The 15,217-nt window shown below is 37.3% G+C and overlaps 2 protein-coding genes across 2 annotated transcripts in view; both read left to right on the forward strand.

Moving 5' to 3' along the window:
- The window catches only part of LOC120534716 (zinc finger and SCAN domain-containing protein 21-like), a 63,744-nt gene extending 52,461 nt beyond the window's left edge, over positions 1–11,283 (forward strand). Inside the window, exon 4 of the mRNA XM_039762300.1 lies at positions 11,183–11,283. Within this exon, the coding sequence (XP_039618234.1) occupies positions 11,183–11,283 (101 nt within the window). The remainder of the gene's footprint in view (positions 1–11,182) is intronic.
- LOC120533404 (gastrula zinc finger protein XlCGF57.1-like) overlaps positions 9,093–15,217 on the forward strand; it is a 91,680-nt gene continuing 85,555 nt past the window's right edge. Inside the window, exons 1-2 of the mRNA XM_039760267.1 lie at positions 9,093–9,177; positions 14,317–14,762. Coding sequence (XP_039616201.1) covers positions 14,351–14,762 — 412 coding nt within the window. The 5' untranslated portion in view covers positions 9,093–9,177; positions 14,317–14,350. The remainder of the gene's footprint in view (positions 9,178–14,316; positions 14,763–15,217) is intronic.

Consider the following 15,217-nt stretch of genomic DNA (forward strand, 5'->3'; position numbering starts at 1 on the left):
GCAAAAGGCATTGATGACAAGGTCAGAGACGATGTAATGTATGGAAAATAACAAAATGTATTCTAGCATAAATAAGTTTAGAAAATTATACTAGCATTTAACCTTAGTGCAGACATTAAATGTAAATCAAGCATTCCAAGCAAATGATTAAATAAAGGCACATGCCATATTTCTTTTTAATTAAAAGCTTAGCTTTAAGATGCCAAGTATAAACTAGCATGCATGCCAAGGAAGGGGAAGTGATAAGAAAAAGCCCAAACATGGAAGAAGGAACTTCTGCTCGGCCAAGAACCAATAGAAATGAGCAAAACAGAAAGTAAAAATTAACAATAGACAGTAGAAATACTGGGGGGCAGCTGCAGGGAAAGTCAGGAGATAATAACGGTTCCCATGGGAACTCGAGGTATCGGCTGGGCAGGTTCAGAGGGGAATCAGAGAGAACAGCAAATGAGCTAATCTGGGCGAGGTCGGAGTGATAAGAAATGACTACAGTATATAAGTTTGGAGTCCTGAACTGTTCGGGGCTCAGCTCAATATGGCCGCATGGGTTGAGTCCGTGTTTTTATTATTATGGTTATTTTATTGCAATAAAACTGTAGATTCTGTTTGCCTATCCACTGAGTCCTAATAGCCTTCATTTCAGGTAAAAACCCTTCTGGTGACAATTTTTCGCCACGACACATTCTAAACAAATTAGATTAAAACAAATGAATGGAGTCAGCTGATCTCATTAACTTCGGGAGGTCATCCCCAGTCTAGGCACTATACAGCTGAAGGCCCTGCTGTCACCCACAGAGTGCAGGTTAGTGAGGGACACAGAATCAGAGGACCTTAGTGAGCAGGTCAAGAACAGAATTTGATATTCAATCCTGTAAGACACAGGGAGTGCGCAACACGGGCTGCAACAGATAGTATCAGGATAGTATTGCAAGTTTTGGGATGCTACTGTTTTCGTGAGAAGGGTATTGCTGCAGACCGGAGACATTATGGGCGGATCTGAAGGCGGGATAACTGTTAATGCAAGTGGATAGTATTGGCTAATTCAGAATTTCAATGAATGAGATTATTGTTACTCTAAGACAATCAAAAACTCACCTGTCCAATTATCAACGTTTGAAATTGTCTATGAAGTGTAACTTTAACCAAACGTTTCACAGTTCGTGATCCCTACCTCTTTGAGGTTCCGTCTTATAAAGTTTCCTCTTAAATAACCTGCCGTTGTACCAAGCGACGAAACTCCATTAAACGAAAGGAGATAAAAAAAAAGAAGGTGCGGCGATGAAACTCCATTAGACAAAAGAATAAGAAGCGACGAAACTAATTGCTCGTATTTTTGACAATGGGAGTAAGTGTGCTTCGAAATGAAAACGTTTGAAAGTTGCAGTTTTTTACGTATTTTTAATAACTTTGTTTTGTATGGTTATGTTTGTACCGTGAACCTTTACGTTTGCATGAATAATCATTTTCGCTGTAGTATTCAGTGCTTGAAGTGGATCGGCACTCAGCGGTACTTCCACAAGGCGAGTTTCACGAGAATTCCTCGACTGTGCATGGAAGACAAATAAACTTTTACAAGCATCCAGGAAACGCTTGAGCAGTTTATTCTGTCATGAAGTAGGCTTTTGGTAAAGTTCAGATTGACTGCAGTGGTGCACGATGTTACCTTTTTTCTTTTCAGTTTAGTTCCTTATGTTGGAGTAATGTGTCTGAATTGTAATACCAAATAATCTGCGATGTTTTGTTTTTGTACCGTCAGTTTTAATAGAATTTCATGGTAGTTTTGTGCAGATGATGCCTGCCATATCTAAACTGTTGAAGACTTTCCTGCAGTGGGCAGTGCGCCACTAAATTATACGTGAGTCAGACTGACAGTCGCGATGTTAACGGAGCCTTTCAGTTTAATTACAAGTGACATTTAGATTTTTTTCCTTTCAGCCAGCTTGCTACAAGAATATCTTCTGGAAACTGGATGTTAATGAAAAATCAGGTAAATTACAAAACCCATTTCTTAAACTTGTAGTGTTTGACTTTCACGTGTATTTTTCTTTTCTTTCCATCTATTCCTAGGACATCCCTGCTGGTTCAGTAGACTGTGGAGTAGACACGTTGATGGTATTTGAATATGAACTGTAAGCTTTATGTAACTTGACATTTGCGTTTAGATTGTGTAGGAGTTCAGTTCTTTATCTCTTATCCTCTCTCAGTCTGCTCTTTATCTGACTATGAACGAATTCTTTGATTTTACTGTCAGTCTTTTAAAGATGCTGATATTTTTTTTTCTTCATGTGTGACATACCTTTAATTGTGGCATTCATTTAACATGTCCTCCACTATTAATGACACCCCTTATAAAAATGTAATTTTAAAAATATTTATTTTTGATGAGGGCTTTGTTTTTCTTTGAATTAAATTGTTTCAATTAAAAGTCAGATGTTTCTAATTTTTTCAGTGCAAGGTGACATTTCTTCAGCAAACAGGGATTTTTTTTCCTAACCCTTCTTACTAATTTTTACAAGGGGTGCCAATAATAATGGAGTGCACTGTATTTATCCTTTTTATCTTAGGATGACATGGCTGTGACTTGCATATTACTTTAGGTAGTGTCCACATTGGGGTATTCATAATACTCTGAAAAAATGGATGTATTCTAAAAAACTATTGAGATAACCACGAATGAGAGTTTTTGTAGTGAACCACAGAGTAATTCTCACAGTTTGAAGTTTATTCCAAAGTTTCCACTTTTATGAGAAAACAGGAGTGTTCAGACCAAAACCAGACAGCCAGCACACACTGTAATAAATAATGCTTTAAAAGTACTTAAAAAAATAAGGCAACAAATTACAAGCAATATTTTTTAGTAGATTTAATATACTGCACTATTGAGCAAACTTAATTTATTAATTTACTCAAATTTAGCTAAAATAAATGAGTTTGATTAAATATAAAAAGCGGCAAAATGGTTTTATTTTACTCCTATTTTCATTTGAATTACAGTACTCAAAAAAAATGAGTAAAAATGCAACGCTGGGCAGTAATGACTGTATATGAAATACATGCTAAAATTCCATATATCTTTATTTATTTGAACATACACAGATAGTCACAACAAACGAGTTATATTTTTAAAGGAAAATTAAATCAAATCTCTGAGGATAATTTGTACTGAATTACTGACATTCAAATGTCAATGAAAATTTTCATTTCTTTTTTTAAACTTACACAAAAAATATATCTCAATCAAATAATGTCCCAGGAATGAGTGGTAAACGGGAAGGAAACGTAGAGAGTGAAAGAGTGAAATCCTGAAGCAGATGCCGCTCTTCCAACACTTCCTGCATTTACGCCAACATATCCGCTTAAATGAATGGCCGTCTTTTCCACTACTTTTCAGTATGCGATAGCGAAAATCCTGAAATAAAACAGGACGTAGGAAATCAAACATCGCTAAATAAATCACAGTGTTAAAAATGAACTAGGAAATACATTGCCTATGTAGAACACTAATTAAATAAGAGGTCAAATAATACCGTGACGGTTTAGCAAACGTCTTTATGTGTTGTTTACAGGTTGTAGTTTAGGACAAACGCCATATCGTTCTCAAACTTACCTCAAGGTGTCATTTTCTTTTTCTGTGTAAAATAAAACTTTTAAAAGATTACAAATATATATATATATATATATATATGCACATACGTAACTATCCGAGAAATGTGCTTGCTTTTTAAAGCAAACCAACGAGGTAGGTTGAGAAAGATGCTACATTGCTCGCCATGTTTTCCACATGAAGGGACAGATTTCATGAAAACAACAAATGCTTACGTCTGTAATTATACGAAATGAAATACTAGTTATTCATTACCGAATTAATATGCTTTACCTTACTTATACTACTATACAAAGACCTATGATGACTTTAGAGCACCAAACTCTTGTATTTGCTTATCCAACAGGCTGTTTTTTCTGAAAAGATGTCATCCAAATGGTTTAAAAATGAAGAAGATCCTAAAGATCACCAGGTAATGACCTCTATACAGTAGAAGATGAGGAGCTGACAGATGGCCTCTACAACTACCTGATGAAGCTCTGTCAAGAGCTGTAGGCACTTTTGAAAAGATCAACAGAGTTCACGTCATTCTGGATGTGCTGATTTGGCTTTAGTGAGTCTCTGATGAGTACAGAAAGTGTTTCTGTGAGTGACGTCCTCTCTGTTTCTGTGTTTGTGATCGGCTCTTATTAAAGCTCGAGGAACAGTTGAGAGGATTTCTCCACCAGAGGCAGAAGGTCTGTTCATTGATGGACCAGCAGACAGTGAGTGGGACGTCACGTGGTGTTGGCAGCAGACGGTCCTTTCTTTTTATTTTCAGCACCATTCTTCTGTTAATCAGAATACCATTTTACTTGTAGTGAATTTAGACAAGAATATAAACTAAAAACATAGAAATGTAAATATATGTTTAAAGTGAAATTTAAAATATGCGGTAACACACTTTTAGTATTGGTAAAAGTACTTTTTTAAAGTAAGCAAAGAGTTTGACAAACTTGAGCTTCAACTGTTGGAGTTTGAGGACAGACAGCAGCCCTGAGGCTTTTCAACTTGGGATTCCATCTCAGCAGCTCCTCTAATAAACGTGTCACGTGCTTTGTTTGTCTTTGGCTTTTTTTATTTCTGAAAGTTAATCTGATGTGCATAATAGAGTTGAGTATATTTGATTTAAATATTGATGTAAATAATAAAGGGCACTTGTTGATTTAAGTTCTGTATATTTGAAATTGTCTGTGTACCTGTTTTAGCCAATTCATGTCATCTGCATTTTTTTCTTTAATTTTTATAACTGCATTGTACAGTTTTGTTGCTTTTTTGAAAATTACAAGCAAACATGTCTATCCCAATTACATATTATTTATATATGATATATAGAAGTGGGTGTGCTTCAGTATATTTCCCGATCAGTCTGTTTGTTAGAATGTACAAAAAAGATTAATTGTTCTTTCAGTTCAACTGACCCATTATTATTGTTAATTGTAAATATTTCTTGAAATGGTTGTACAATTTACACTGAATAATTATTAACATTTTGTTTTTGGTAATGACAATACTGAGTGTTTTAATTTGTGCTGACCAATCAACTCGTGTATTAACACAACTACAACTGATAGATTTGAGCAGAGCCTCCTCTTGTATCAACACCGTCTACAAACGGCACTTTGATGGACTCGCCGGTAATCCCACAGCATGGAAACTGAGCATCCTGATCAAGACTGTGCTGTTTACTTCCAAACAGTCTACAACAATGAGGGTCTTACTTATCTTTATTTAGGAGTCACATTTTCAATAAAACTTGCATTGTCATTAACTGAAAAATCAGGGAACAAAATTAAAGGAAAAGGATTGAATACTCCTGATAAATAGAGAGTCAAAACTTTTCAAACTCAGTATTCTAAAACCATAACTCACAACTAGAACCTCGTTATTCTTAGGTCTTGACATTAAGTGTGTGTCAGTGTTTATGTGTATGTATGTGTATGTATATATACAGTGCATCCGGAAAGTATTCACAGTGCATCACTGGTTACACATTTTGTTATGTTACAGCCTTATTCCAAAATGGATTAAATTCTTTTTTTTTCCTCGGAATTCTACACACAACACCCCATAATGACAACGTGAAAAAAGTTTACTTGAGGTTTTGCAAATTTATTAAAAATAAAAAAACTGATAAATCCCATGTACATAAGTATTCACAGCCTTTGCTCAATACTCAGTCGATGCACCCTTGGCAGCAATTACAGCCTCAAGTCTTTTTGAATATGATGCCACAAGCTTGGCACACCTATCTTTGCCCAGTTTTGCCCATTCCTCTTTGCAGCACCTCTCAAGCTCCATCAGACTGGATGGGAAGCGTCGGTGCACAGCCATTTTAAGATCTCTCCAGAGATGTTCAATCGTATTCAAGTCTGGGCTCTGGCTGGGCCACTCAAAGACATTCACAGAGTTGTCCTAAAGCCACTCCTTTGATATCTTGGCTGTATGCTTAGGGTCGTTGTCCTGCTGAAAGATGAACCGTCGCCCCAGTCTGAGGTCAAGAGCGCTCTGGAGCAGGTTTTCATCCAGGATGTCTCTGTACGTTGCTGCAGTCATCTTGCCCTTTATCTTGACAAGTTTCCCAGTTTCATCACCACAGAATGATGCTGCCACCACCATGCTTCACTGTAGGGATGGTATTGGCCTGGTGATGAGCGGTGCCTGGTTTCCTCCAAACGTGACACCTGGCATTCACACCAAAGAGTTCAATCTTTGTCTCATCAGACCAGAGAATTTTGTTTCTCATGGTTTGAGAGTCCTTCAGGTGCCTTTTGGCAAACTCTAGGCGGGCTGCCATGTGCCTTTTACTAAGGAGTGGCTTCCTTCTGGCCACTCTACCATACAGGCCTGATTGGTGGATTGCTGCAGTGATGGTTGTCCTTCTGGAAGTTTTCTCCTCTCTCCACAGAGGACCTCTGGAGCTCTGACAGAGTGATCATCGGGTCCTTGGTCACCTCCCTGACTAAGGCCCTTCTCCCCCAATCGCTCAGTTTAGATGGCCGGCCAACTCTAGGAAGAGTCCTGGTGGTTTCGAACTTCTTCCACTTATGGATGAAGGAGGCCTCTGTGCTCATTGGGACCTTCAAAGTAGCAGAAATTTTTCTGTAACCTTCTCCAGACTTGTGACTCGAGATAATCCTGTCGGGGAGGTCTACAGACAATTCCTTCATGCTTGGTTTGTGCTCTGACATGACCTGTCAACTGTGGGACCTTTTATAGACAGGTGTGTGCCTTTCCAAATCATGATCAGTCAACTGAATTTACCACAGGTGGACTCCAGTGAAGCTGCAGAAACATCTCAAGGATGATCAGGGGAAACAGGATGGACCTGAGCTCAATTTGGAGCTTCATGGCAAAGGCTGTGAATACTTATGTACATGTGCTTTCTCAGTTTTTAATTTTTAATAAATTTGCAAAAACCTCAAGTAAACTTTTTTCACGTTGTCATTATGTGGTGTTGTGTGTAGAATTATGAATAAAAAAATGAATTTAATCCATTTTGGAATAAAGCTGTAACATAACAAAATGTGAAAAAAGTGATGTGCTTTGAATACTTTCGGATGCACTGTATATATATATATCCTATAGAAAACTTCATTAATGTAAACTGTTTTTTCAGTATAAATAATGACAAACAAGAAAACAAATGCCTTACCAGAAATATCATTGCCAAAATAAATTCCCAGCTGTTCAGACTTGACAGACTCAGTGCAGTGTGTGGTAAACTGACCAGTAAAGTGGAGTCGTTTACAGCTGTACAGGTTGTTATGTCAGGGCCATACTGGAGTATACAGACTCGGTGTGCTCTTAATATGCCGTTTGCTTGTGTAGTCATATAGGATGATGCCCACCTGAACTATCTGTCATCTCTATCTTGTTACCAGCTGTGATGCTGATGCCAATCAGTGCCTGCTGTACAGTTGGACTCCCGACCTCCTCCAGTCTCAGAGACACTAAAGACAGGCTGACATGTTCAGCACACCACTGGGACCTGATGGAGTCAAATGGAGGATAAATGAGATATGAACAATCATCTGCCTTGTTTTATTCTCTAAATGTAACTTTGCATATATAATCTGTATTATAATAAACATATATTTGATGATCTTAAAGAGGTATTTAAAATCCCAAAAGTAATAAAGATCCAATTAAGTCAAATAATTGAATACCCTGATTAACAGGTGCACAGTCACAAAACTGCAAAATTATTACTTTTCAAAGGCATAATATTTGCTCTTCACAGATCGTTTAACACAGTAAACTTCATTAGAAAAATAATAATTGAAATGTGATATGATAACTGTGTTTCTTACATTTAACATTGATAACATTTAGAGACAGCCAATGGATTCTTTAAAGTCACAATTTTATTGCCAGCTTTGTTAACGTTGTCTGTTCCTGATACCTGAATGTGAGAGTGTGAAGTATGTGATTTGTAATATTCTGTAATCATAATACAGCGAAAAACAAACTTGAATACGAGATCCACAGACAAGAAACTGACTAGAGCTGCTGGTGTGTTGAGAACAGACATGAAGAGCACAGAATATTTGACAGACATCAGCAAACAAAGAACAGGCGCTGATCTGCAGGCAGAAGGGCGACAATGGAATAGGAAAACATAAATAAATAAAAGTTGATAAATAGTAATGAAAGTAATAAAACACATTTCAGGGTTGCGTGTTATAGAAGAAAAGATTTAACTCTGACTGTTTATTCAACGTTTAAAATTGTATTACGTTTATAGCCCGTCTTTAAGGTGACAGTTAAATGTAGGCGACTATTTCATTTGGACATTCGAGTAAACAACAACAGTCAAACATTTGTTTTTATCTGACTGACTTAAAGAAGTAGAGCTCACACTTAAATCCACGTCAATCCACTAAAATTAGGCGGACACAAATTTGTATTGTTATGTTCATTTAAATTTTCTTCAGACGTTGTTTAGTAACAATAGATATCTCATATCCAAACTATTATTATCATTATTTTTTCAGAACCGCTAATCATAAATGACGGTGGTAAAATACACTGCAGTCTTAATAATGCACGCGATAGAGTGTTATAGTGTAAGATATTGGCACTAGTAGACTATCATCGCTGATGTATTTTACGAATATACACTCTGTCTCTTACAGTCACTTTATCTTGACCGTCCACCTTTAGAAATTATCTTACACGTGCACCTTTAGAAATTACTCCCACCTTTCTTTTTACGTACCCATAAAGCAATTGGCTAAAGTGCAGCATGAATGACAAGTAAAACCGATTGGTGATTTGTTAAATAAAAAGGTGATTGACAGCGACGTTTAAATTTTCGATTTGCTGATCTGTGCCTGACGTTCGCAAATTTAATATATGATTGGCTGAACTCGAAAATGATATTCACGCCCATTTTACTCCGGTCTGCAACAATATCTACTTGGTTTTCGTCGCCCTTGATGACGTACTTGGAGTACTTTGATCCGTGACGTCAGCGAAAGCGGCAGATACGGAAGTCGGATGGCGCGCACTTCTCACTTGTATGCAGCAAACCGGAACAGGCTGCTGAGTAGGTCGGCTTTAAAAATGATCAAATCGCACACAGGGTGAAGGTAAGTAATATGAGTTTGGGGCCGTCATGTTATGAATGTGGATTTTTCATTTGGTCCAGACGGAGTCCGTTTTGAAAGAAAGTCATTACCGAGAGACGGAGAGTAAGTATTCGTGGTTTGGGCACGTCAGTTTACGAATGCGTGAGTTTCTACCCGCTCCAGTCAAGCAGAGGTAAGCATGCCCTTTGTGTCTGTCACGTCAATTTCACTAACACACACAGCGCTTTAATTTGTACTTTTCTTTCTCCTTTATCAGTTCCGCGGTGTTCGTGATCTGTCGGCATTTCAGAAAGCAGCGAGGAGTTAGTCAGACAAACACGAACTGAAACAAACTGGCGTCCGCGACCGTGGAGAAAAGTCGAAATGCGAAACCAAGAAAGAAAACAAATGTATAGAAGGAGAGAAAGTGTAGCGCTGTCGTGCCGGTATTCCTCGGGTAACCCGCCTGGAGAAGTCTAAATGTAATGTTCATATCTGTTGAAGAAGGGCGTCCATAATCAGTATGTGTGCATCTATATACACGACTTAGCATCTGAAACCTGCTTAATTCAATGTAGTCGGCATATATTTACTTGCTTTGCATGGATGAAAAATTATATGGATGTTATGTTTCTCTTATAGCCTGTGTTATATGTGAAAGTCTGTTTTGGTGCTAAAATCCAAAACCAGTAATGCATGTTGATGAATATTGGGAGGTTAATAGAGATTTGTGGTTGGTGTTACTGCCTTACAGTTCCAACAAAATGAATTTTCTGGTCTGTATGCATTCTCCAATTAAAATCTTCATGAGGGTCAGTAATTGATTGTTCTTTGTCGGGCAAGGCAAAGTAATTTGTAATTTAAATTGAATTAAATTAAATGTAATTGTAAATTGTAATTTCTTCCGATAAATCTTCAATTCTCTCCCCGAAATACGTAATATCTTCTGCAGAATCCATTTCATCGGCAGTAGTAAGCATTTTTCTAATTAATTCTTGTGCTATCGATTCACCAATCAGTAACTAGAGGGCGTGTTAGAGCCCACCCTCTCAACTTTGACGAGTGAAAGCGACAGTTTTATTTCAAGCCGTATTTCATGACGGTTTGCAGGAATGTTACGGACAAAATGAAATAAATAAATAAGCAACAAAAATCATTTCGTGACACATTTATTTATGCTCACATTTCACAGTACTTTTATTTATTTACGCATTTATTTATTTAATTTTGTCCGAAATATTCCTCCATACTGACTATGATTATTTAATTCATGCTCAATAATGGACTTCTCCAAAACTAGTGGTCAAACGCTCAACTACATTTACCTTTATTTACTTGAATTTCTGCAGAACATCTGTAGGTTGTAACTGATTAGTTTTTCCCTGAAATTCCCTTTTTCAGTTGTTGTTAACCTAAACCTCTGACAGTTTACTGTTTACCTTTTGACTGGCAGTGGTCCTGTCTGAAATATAACTTAATTAAAAAAAAAAAGATTCTTTTAAATCTCAAGAAAAGCGTGTTTGTATATATGTATGTAGTTGGATACAGAGAAGCTAATAACTTAAATGTTTATTAGGCTAAAGATTGCTTTGTGAGATCAACGACAGTGGTTGGAAAAAGGAGAAAAAAAACTCTTTTTTTTGTAGTCTAGAAGATAGAGGAGTAAAATCAACATGCTGTGAAAGCTCATAATTGATGTGGTCCTTTGTGAGAATCCTACATTAATTGAAGAATTTACTACCAATTTTTTACAAACCACTTTATATTCTATAGTAATCTTGACGATGTCTTTGAAATATTTGGATCCCAGCATATAAATGAAATAGGCTATCAAGAATTTAAAAAATAATTAATCACTTGGGAACGATGACCTAAGCTCAGAATTTTATAAAATGTTTACAGATCACATTTCATATTTTTTACTTGCAACTTTCAAAGAAATGTGGGATAAATGACCTTGTTGACGAATGTCAGTCACGTTATGTTAAAGATCTTTATCTTTCTAATAATTTCTGTTTGATTTTAGACTTGACTGAATATAATGAATTGCTTTTTGGAGACCCAGTGATTCTATTTCTGGATTTTCAAAGGGTATTTGACACAAAAAGACATGAATTTATATTTTGACAAAATTTATGAATATGGGCAACTGTACAAAAAATTTAAATCGAATTGTTTAATTTTTTTTTTTTTGTAAAGTAATTTATGATGGTTTATAAGTGAAGTAATGGCTCACTTAAAGTGTCTCATGGAATCTCCCCACAATTTGAAATTCACAGAGGAATTTGTCAACATTGCCCCTTATCTCCCATATCCCCCGCGTTTTCTCCTTACGTCTCAAATTCTTAAGTTTGTTGGTCAATCAAAGAGAACTTTGAAAAGGTCAGTGAAGTGCATACAGCACTTGATATTATTAAAACATTTTAATGCAAATGTGAACGAATTCCAGCTACTTACTTGGAAATTAAAATAAACAAAACAACAGCAGCAAGTGATAACAGTGTGCTAGACCTTAATCCAGTTGGTACTCCATTAGGAAAACAATTAACTCATGGCTGACTAGAGATCTGACCGTTCATGGCAGATTCTTACTACCAAAACTAAATGCTTATCTCATATTTCCTCTTCATTTTCAACTCAATAAATTTCAGACTCCTCTTGTACCCTTCTTTTCATTGCCAGCCTTTAGCAATAGAAAAATAAAAGTAGTAAAAGTTTAATAGACGTCATTGAACTTAATCATCAGTTTGTGTAACGTTAATGCAGGTGGCTAGCAGATGTCACTCTGGAGGTGAGTGTTAAATGCTTCATCATGATTTCCAACGCAGTTACTTCAAATGTTTCGATGCTTCTTGAGGCTTCACTCCGCCCATTACTACTTTACACTTCTGATTTGTCTTCTTCTTTCAGCTGCTCCCGTTAGGGGTTGCCACAGAGGATCATCACAATAGTTATTTATTCTTTCCCGTATTTAAATAATGTGCAATAACTCGGTTTAGTTATTATTCTTTCCATTTGTATATAGCGTTGCGGAACTTTTCCTGCAACTTTTTGCACCATTTGTTTGTTTGTTTCTTTGTTTATTTACTTGTTGTGTTCTACATATAAGTCTGCACTGACGGAGCTGCTTTTAATCTCATTGTACATGTGTATAGTGACAATAAAAGGCATTCTCATTTTTCCATCTCTTTCTGTCCTCTTCCTCTGTCACACTCATCACCTTCATGTCCTCTCTCAGCACATCCATAAACCTTCTCTTAAGCCTTCCTCTTTTCCTCCTGCCTGCCAGCTCTATCCTTATCATTCTTCTCCCAATATTCCCAGCATCTCTCGCCTACATCAAACCAACACAATCTCGCCTCTCTGACTTTGTCTCCCAACCTGAGTTGACCCTCTATTGTCGTCTTTTCTAATCCTGTCCATCCTCGTCACACCCAATGCAAATCTTAACATCTCTAACTCTGCCACCTTCAGCTCTGTCTCCTGCTTTCTGGTGAGTACCACCCATATAACATAGCTGATCTCACTACCGTCCTGTAGACCTTCCCTTTCACTCTTGCTGATACCCTTCTTTCACAAATCACTCCTGACACTCTTCTCCATCTGCTCCACCCTGCCTGCACTCTTTTTCACTTCTCTTCCACAATCCCCATTACTCTGTATTATTGATCCCAAGTATTTAAACTCATCCACCTTCTCCAACTCTACTCTTTGCATCCTCACCATTCCACTGACCTCCCTCTCATTCACACACACATTTTCTGTCTTGTTCCTACTGGCCTTCATTCCTCTCTTCTCTAGATCAGATCTCCACCTCTCCTCATGTTAATAACTGGCAAAGGTTGACCATCAACTTTCTGCACACTTTGTGCTATGGATTTAATTTTAAATTTGCCAGTTTTACCCAACAATTTACACTCAAAAACCCCTAATGACAAAGTGAAGAAATTTCTTCTGAAAGGTTTCGAAATGTAATGCAAATCAAGAAACTGAATCTCTCATTCATTTAAGTATCCAGACTCTTAAAAGCCATCTTGGCAACAGTTCCAGCTTTGAGTCTTCCTAAGTAAGTCTCTATAGGCTGAGCACACCTGGATTTGAGCAGTTTATTGAATTTATCTTGGCAGATCTTCTCACTCCTGTGTGCTGTTTCAGAGTTTTGTGAAGTTATTTTATGGTGGCTGGAGTGCCAATCATGCTGGCAACCCCTAAGGTTTCCCTGTAAGTCGGAGGTCCACTTGCAGGTCCGGATGCAGTTTAATGTCATACCCATGACTGAACAGGGTATTGCCAACAAGGATCATGAGCTGTTTTGTCATGTGGTGGGTGTGGCAACCAATGCATGGTCCCCATCCTGATGCGAGCTGAGATCTTCGCAAGCTCTGTTAGATTGTATGGGAAGCATGTAAACAGCATACATTTCCATGCATTGAGTGGGATTGGATTTTTTTTTTTCTCTCCCTAATCCTATCCCACTGTACTGCACAATTTTATATCTTTTGGTGCTAAAGTTCAACTGGTAATGCCTGATAATGATTATTAAAGAATTTATTAACAATTTGAAGTCTGTGTTACTGCTGCACAGCTCCAGTAGTGCGAGTTTAAACCTCAGCCTGTTTACTTCCCATGTGCAGTTTTCATCTGTGCCCTGTTTCTGCCATTATTAGTATTATTATTATTTTTTTATTTTTTTTTTTCTCCCACGTTCTAAAGATTCACTGACAAATCTAACTTTGCTTTGCAAGGTAGTTTTAGATCAGTACTAAGTGTTTTGACTTTGGTATCAATTCCAGCTTTCAGACCTCAGTATTGGTACCAATAACAGTCATCCCTACATACCACCTGACCTCTTATCAAGATCCTCTTTGATTAGAATATTCATGAAGGTTAGTTATTGGTTGCTACTTATCTAGTTTCTCCTTTTAGGATTACCCACAGCAGATTGGTTGTCTTATTTCAGCTTATTGGACATTCCCTCCGCTCCCAGAATTGTTTCACATCTGATAATTTGAAATAAAGAGTAATGTGTTACTGTCAGCATGCTATGAACGGTCAATCTTTATATAAACCTTACAGAGAGGGTGTTGTGAAATGACATTCAAGTGACTTCATATCTAAGTGATGAAGTTTTAATGAAGTTAATTCCAGTTCTTTTTACAGAGAAAAAAAAGCTGATGTTTAATGGAACTTCTCAATGGATGTGAAACGGAAGAGCTGTAATGTGGACAGAAATATCATGGATATTAAGGAGGAGAACTGTGAGTTGGAGTCCATCTACCTTAAACAGGAAAGTCTGTGCATTAAGGAGGAGAACGGTGAACTGCAGGCAGTGGGCATTAAAGAAGATGAAGAAGAGAGGTCCATCAGTATTGAGACGTTTAACCATACAAATCTGGACAGTGTAAAAGAAGACGACCTTCATGATAGTTGTCAAGATGGAGTGGTGACCAGGTTAGACTCTTCTCAACGCAGACAATGTTCATCTCCAGAGCCATCTGTCAATGTGAAGACTGAATCATTACAGTCTAAAGCAAAGAGGACTGAGAAATCTACATCTGTTAGAACACAGGAAAATCGGCCAACATCTACAAAGAAGTCTGTAAAAAGTAAGTGCAAAATAAAATCAATGTTTATGTAAGGTTTAGCAATTTTTCAGGCCAAAGTCCTAAAACATGTCCTTGGTAAAGTGTGCTATACAAAGGTACAGCTGCAATAGAAGGTTGTGAACCTTTTGGAATTTCCTGGATATCTGCTTTAATTCATCTTAACAATTTGGTCTGATCTTCAACTCTTCTCCAAATACAGGCCAGCACACTTGCCTAAGCTAATAACACACAAACAATTGGACGACTTCTTGTCAGTCCTGAACACATCATTTTAACATTCACAGTCCACTCTGTGACCCTCCTATCTTTACCGACTGGTTGACCCTTCTTTAACACTAGAATTACCAGAGCCTACGAAAAAACTCGTAATTCCGTCCCACCTTAAACTGCTTCTTAAATCCCTTCACACCTCTCCGCCAGCGCCCTTTGTCTTCTAAATGTGCTGATAAAGAGAA

This window comes from Polypterus senegalus, chromosome 8 (assembly GCF_016835505.1).
Source record: "Polypterus senegalus isolate Bchr_013 chromosome 8, ASM1683550v1, whole genome shotgun sequence".
Lineage (NCBI taxonomy): Eukaryota > Metazoa > Chordata > Cladistia > Polypteriformes > Polypteridae > Polypterus > Polypterus senegalus.